Source organism: Alexandromys fortis, unplaced genomic scaffold, assembly GCF_014885135.2.
Source record: "Alexandromys fortis isolate MF-2015 unplaced genomic scaffold, M_Fortis_MF-2015_v1.1 scaffold_299, whole genome shotgun sequence".
Lineage (NCBI taxonomy): Eukaryota > Metazoa > Chordata > Mammalia > Rodentia > Cricetidae > Alexandromys > Alexandromys fortis.
This window is the reverse complement of record NW_026068187.1, coordinates 688,901-695,129: the sequence shown is the minus strand read 5'-3', so window position 1 is coordinate 695,129 and position 6,229 is coordinate 688,901. Positions and strand designations below refer to the sequence as shown.

At 48.6% G+C, this 6,229-nt stretch overlaps 1 protein-coding gene across 1 annotated transcript; it reads right to left on the bottom strand.

Annotated features, from left to right (window-relative positions):
- Positions 1-2,858: 2,858 nt before the first annotated feature.
- Kprp (keratinocyte proline rich protein) lies at positions 2,859-5,432 on the bottom strand. The gene has a single exon (XM_050129356.1). It carries the CDS (start codon positions 5,413-5,415, stop codon positions 3,469-3,471), a length of 1,947 nt encoding a protein of 648 aa, XP_049985313.1. The 5' UTR covers positions 5,416-5,432; the 3' UTR covers positions 2,859-3,468.
- Between the last annotated feature and the right edge of the window lie 797 nt (positions 5,433-6,229).

The window sequence follows — 6,229 nt, the reverse complement described above, 5'->3', positions numbered from 1 at the left end:
TTACCGAACACCCTGCAGGCCTTGGTCATAGGGCAGAGAAATGAAGCTGAGGTTGAGACAGAAGCTTCATTTCTTGCTGGCTAGCTGTCATAGTGTCAGAAGCTACTGGAGAGTATTGCCATCAACAGTCTTACCCAGCTAGAGATTCTGCACGCTGCACTACCAACATGCTAGGCAAGATGCATCCACTTGTACAATCATGACTTTTATGTAAAACTACCTGCTTTCTCCCTGGCCTTAAGGCTCAATCCACAGAAGGGAAATCACATCTGGTACCCAGGAGTCCAGTCAAAAACAAATAGATGGGAAAGCCCTAGACCCTGCTGGGGAAACAACATCGTTGTTCTGCAAAATGGATGTGATGTGTCTGTCAAACTATCCTCTCAGCATCAATGTTTACATTCATAAGTATTACTGCTGTCATCCTTGGTCAAGTAAACTTGTATATGCAGTGGTTGCCAGTTAAGATAGAGACTCACATCCGGTCAAAAAACCCTGAGAAAATAAGACTGCTGAACACCCACCTGTGAAAGGGACATCTAAACCATCCCCTTTAAACCTCAGGGAATATTAGAGAAGAGGGGCTTAAATAATGTAAGAACAAGGAGGAAAGGGGAGAATGTCGTGAATGCTGTCCTCCAGGAATGGCATGGCCATTGCCCTTCTGAACTTTCTGGAGCCGTGATAACCTACATGAGAGTCACAAGAGATTGGGCCCACTAATATCTTTGATGGAAAAAGGAGGCCTGACCCCTTCCTGAATAGACAGAGCTGTCTAATGGTTGCTGGACAAGACGTTTTCTTCGGCTCTTCAGGCACTCATAAGTTCCCATGCTCCTTTAAGTGACTCTACTTAGGCTCTCTGATCCACCGAGCTAGACTTAAAGGGAATCATTTCTCTGACCTGCCATTGGAGCCACATCCTAGATGGGCTGATGCTTGTTTGTTTCCTTGAAAAAGTCCACACAACAATCTTGATATTTCTGCTCCAGGTACCACCAAGAACCACTTGTTAAGTTGTTTAGTGATAGTAAATAGGATTTATGTCCCTTTTACCAGTGTCTTCCTAGCAGGTAAACAGTGGTGGTTTGTCCATGGTGCATGAAGGAGTGCACCACACACAAAGGCCCCAGTTTTCCTTTACACCACACAGGGTTTTGATACATAGCCTCTAGATCTCCAAAATTGACATTGTAGAGCTAGGTCCCTGGGACAAGGGAACAGCATGTTTAGACCCAAGATTTGACTCTGTGTTCTCAGTTCTAGCCTTGTAGTTTTGAGTTGTTTGGGATGTGTCCCATGAGGAGAGGTCATTGGAGTAAACATTCCAAGGGGCATGTCAGAGCCTTCCCCTGCTGTCATCCTCTCCAGAGCAGCCTTCTTATCCTCTGTAACCTTCAGGTACCATCTCACACTGTGGGTCCCCCAGTGTGCTCACTCTCCAGCTCCATATGGTGGCATCAGAGAGTAGGAGAATTAGTCTTCTATATCTTCTGCCCCTTTGATTCTATTCCCCCAGACTGCACATAAGGTACCATGCATAACAGGATTTGAAAGCAATTGATTAATTCTGAATTTGGCTCAGTCTTTGCTTTCTATATAATAAAACAATAGATAGATAAGTGAAAATAAGTTAATTCAAAAGAAAACATATTTCCAGAGATCCTCCATGTGTCCTCTGTCCTATATCCCTGGAGCCAGAGGTATCACGGCTCTGACTACATCCTTAGTGCTACAGTCAGTCAACTACCAAATCCAGGTCTGAACACATTTGCTCTTAGCTGAGGAGTCATCTTCCCTACTCCCTCATTCATCAGGAGACAAGGACATGAAGGTGAGACAGAGAACCATAAATCAAGCCGCTTCAACTATATTAAGGAATCGGTACAATAAACTTGAAACCGAAATAATACATTCCAATGAAATCCATACTACATCACATTGGGATGGTTGGTTTTTAAGAAAACACAAAAAATAACAATAGTTGACAAGGATGTGGAGAAATTGAGACCTGTACACTCGGGGTAGGGCTGTGAATGGTGCTACTTGGGATGGGACTGTGGATGTTGCTGGGATGGGACTGCAGATGATGCTGGGATGGGACTGTGGATGCTGCTGGGATGGGACTGAGATGATGCTGGGATGGGACTGGGGATGATGTCACCACTATAGAAAGCAACATGGCAGCACCTGCCTTAGCACGTGGTGTTGAAACTCCATTTCTTGATATCTACTCAATGAGTTGAAATCATATACTCAAAGAAGTAATTTATACTGGTGTTGATTGGACCATTACTAACTAGAGTCAAATGATGGAATCAACTCAAGTACTTGTGCATTCATTACTGAACAAATAAAGCGTGGTGTCTACATGCAGCATGTATATATGCTGCCTTGATAGCAGTCATATGCTACAGCGAAGATGAACCTGGAGAACATTATGCCAAGTGAATAACAGAAGCACAAATACCACTTGAGTCTATCTGTGGGAAATGTAGTGTCAAATTTTGTAAGGTAGAGAATGGAATGCTAGTGTGTAGAGGCTAAAGGGAAGTGGAGAATGAGGTATTGAGTGTTTCGTCCTGCAGGATAGATGAATGGTGGTGATGGAAATATAACAATGCAAACATTATTCATCCCACTGAGCCGTATGTATGCTTTGGCATGGCTACCCTAATAAATCTTGTTATATGTATTTTACCATATTTTAAAAAGACACCATCTCAGCAAATTGGTATATAATAAAGAGTAGACATTACTCGGGACTCAAACTGTGAACACATCCACTTTTTATTATTATGCATCCTCCTCTTGCCCCAGTTCCTATAGTTTCCCAACAGGCCAGAACACAGCTCAAGCTGTCAACTACAACCTTGATCAACTATTGCCTGACCTAATATAGGCACAGAGATTTAAGGATATACTGACTCCACTCGAATGAAAGTTTACAACGTTGCTGGGCAGAAAAGGCAAAAACTGCAAAGAAAAATTAGTTCAGGAGTACTGCAAAGCTCTTGCTAAATGGATGGAGCTATGGGCGATGAACTCTAGGAAGTCAGAATAGGCTCCCGTGGATGGAAACAGGCAACTATGATAATAAAAGGCTTCAAAAAAGAGGTGTTGAAAGACAGGTGCAATTTTGGATCCTGGGAAATGGGTGAGAAATGGTTCAGGTGGAGCGAGCCTCTGCAGAGGAAGAGCATCTGGGGAGTGTCAGGAGGAACACCCAGGAAACACCCTGGTGGACAAGCTGGTCTAGTTAGAATTTAAACGGAGGGCGGAGGAGGAGTGAGACATAGCTGGAATGATGTCTGAGACTCGGGTGTGGAATCCGAGATGACACGCACGGAGTCTGAAACACAGCTTTGAAGCAGGGACCAAATCAACATCTGTGGAGCGCTGTAGACCAGAGGAGAAGGGGAAATGTTCTAAAGAGCCTGCAGCAGGGGCATTTGAGCTACATTTTGTTTAAAAGTAAGCGCCCTTTGCTCCAGCATAAGCCCCACCTTTCGCTCCGCCGTGGGTATTTCCTTGGTCTCCACAACCACCTAGACTCTGTGTCCCCAGGAAGGAATCATCATGTCTACAGTTGTCGTTACTCTCTTGCCCCTGGTTGCAGCTGTATGGGCTCGGGCCTTCAGTATCCAGGCGGCATGGGTTAGATTCATGACAGCCTAGTTCTTGGCGGTAGGGAACTGGATTAGGGCCTGAGCAAGGACTGGTACAGCGCATGGGTTCCCCACAAGGCTCTGGGCTGGAGCAGCGCGCAGGATGCGGCATTGGCTCTGGATATGGACAAGGCTGGGGTTGTGGACGTGGTTCTGGATTCTCACAGTGAACTGGGCGCGGGCGTGGCACTGGACGTGGGGCTGGACATGGTGCTGGTTGAGGAGCTGGACATGGTTCTGGATAGAGACATGGTTCTGAAAACCGCCGGGGTGGAGGACATGGCCGGGGTTCTGGACTTGGGCATGGCTCTGGACGTGGACATGGACGTGGTGCAGGAACTGGGCACCTCTGCCATGATGATTCTGGAGACCGGTCACGACGCTGTGGTTCTGGACATGGACGTGGTGCAGGAACTGGACACCGCTGCCATGATGGTTCTGGAGACCAGGCACGACGCTGTGGGCCGCAAGACCTTGGGAATTGCTGTGGCTGTCTCAGATCCGGGCAGGAGACACCCCAAGAGGGTTGCCGGCCACAGCTCTGGGATCTACCTCTGATGGGAGGAATCTGGACAGGGCACCTCTGTGGAGGAACCTGTCTGGGGCAGCAGGGTGAGGAAATCTCTACTCTGCACTTGGGTCCACATCTTTGGGAACAGCTTGAAGGGCGGCCCTGAGGAGGACAGTGGCTGCCATAGATGGGCTCTGATCGGCGGGGTGGGGTGCAATAGTTGTAGGAGCCTGAAGAGCATCGGGATGGCAGGCAGCTGCTATAACAGGGCTCGGAACGCCTTGGTGGAGAGCAGCTTCGATATGAAGGCTGCAGCTGACGAGGAGGGAGGCATCTGCTGGTGCTCTGAGACCGGCGCTGCTGTGAAGTGAAGCTTCCATAGGAGCCCTGGGGCTGGCATTGTGGTGCACAGGTGCTGAACGAAGCCCCAGACCGACGCTGGGAGGAGCAGTGGCTGTAGGATGCTCGTGATTGGAATTGGGAGGCACAGCCGGCATAGGAAGCCTGTGACTGGCGCTGGGGGCGGCAGCTGGTGTAGGAGGTCCCAGACTGGAATTGTGGCACACAGCGACTGTAGGAACCCTGGGACTGAGACTGTGGACCACAGTTGCTGTAAGAACCCCGTGACTGTGATTGCGAGGTACAGCTGCCGTAGGAGCCCTGGTACTGGCCCTGAGTGGGGAAACTTCCCTGGCCCTGGCCCACTGAGGGACATTCTACATAAGTGCGAACAGGCTGAGGAGCTGGAGCAGGCACGTAGGTTGGAACGGGATACTCCACATAACTCGTTTCTGTGTAATACACCGGAGCACATTCTACATAGTAGGCCGGAAGAGGCTGTGGGACTTGCACGTAGGAAACCTGAGACTGGCAGGGAGCCTGGCATTGAATACAGGAAACCTGAGCCTGGCAGGGAGCTTGGCACTTTACCTCGGTGGTCTTAGGCTGGCATTTTACCTGGGTGGTCTTTGATTGGCATGGAGCCTGGCATTTAACCTTAGTGCTCTTAGATGAGCCTGCAGCCTGGCCCTTCACTTCAATGCCACCGGACTGGCATGGAGTCTGGGAAACTGGAACTGAGCATGGTGCAGCGTATTCCACAACTTGCATCCCACATGGAGCTTGGACCAGCACCTGGTTGTTGGCATAGGAATACTGTGAGGGACCAAAGGAGGAACCCTTGACACAGCACTGGGGCACCGGCACGCAACACTGAATCTGCTGCTGATCACACATGGTCCTGATGCAGGGGGGTGAACAAGACCTGAGGGTAGAGAAACCAGGGTCAAGAGGCTGAGAGCCAGGAGCCAGGCATCTTCTCCGGCCTGTCTTCACATGCTCTCAACCTTCACCCAAGAATTCTTACTGGTACTGGCTTAGTTGGAGCCCATGCTAGTCACCATTGTCTATGAGACCTGCTCCAGTTTTGCAAAAAAAAAGGCTGGATTCTGCACCGCTGGATGTAAATGTAGGCATGCCAGTGTCTGCCACCAGAGAGCACTGATGTCAAGCAGATTCCCCGCCCTCCCACAGCCTGGTGGTGGGGACAGTCCTACAGGAAGAATGGGCGGCAGCTTGCTTACAATGCATAGCCCAAACAGAGGTTTCCACACCCACAGAAGCCTGCATTTCCTCACACATCCCACACATGTATGCAAAAATGAACCCAGGGAAAACAAAAATCAAAACAAAAACACAGGCATCATGTAGGTTCATTATTTCATCGAAAAGTCCCCTGAAAGCAAAGGGTTCAGGCAGATTCCAGACCTCTTTGGCCTGGAGTTTAATATTTACTGCCTTGCATTCAATCTTTTTAAGTGAGTTCATTTTAATAGACCCTTATAGAAATATGCAAATCCACTTATACCTCATACATGAAACACACTATCCTTGGGATTAGCATGAGCATTTGCCCAGGCAGGTCGCTGTTACCAGTGATCTGGAGGGTAACAGTCTGCTGAATTCAGAGACATTTTCTCCCCAAACCCTCTGAAAGGCAGCATAGAGTTAATTAAGCTGAGGTAACCCAGAGACTAGCAGATCCTTTGTC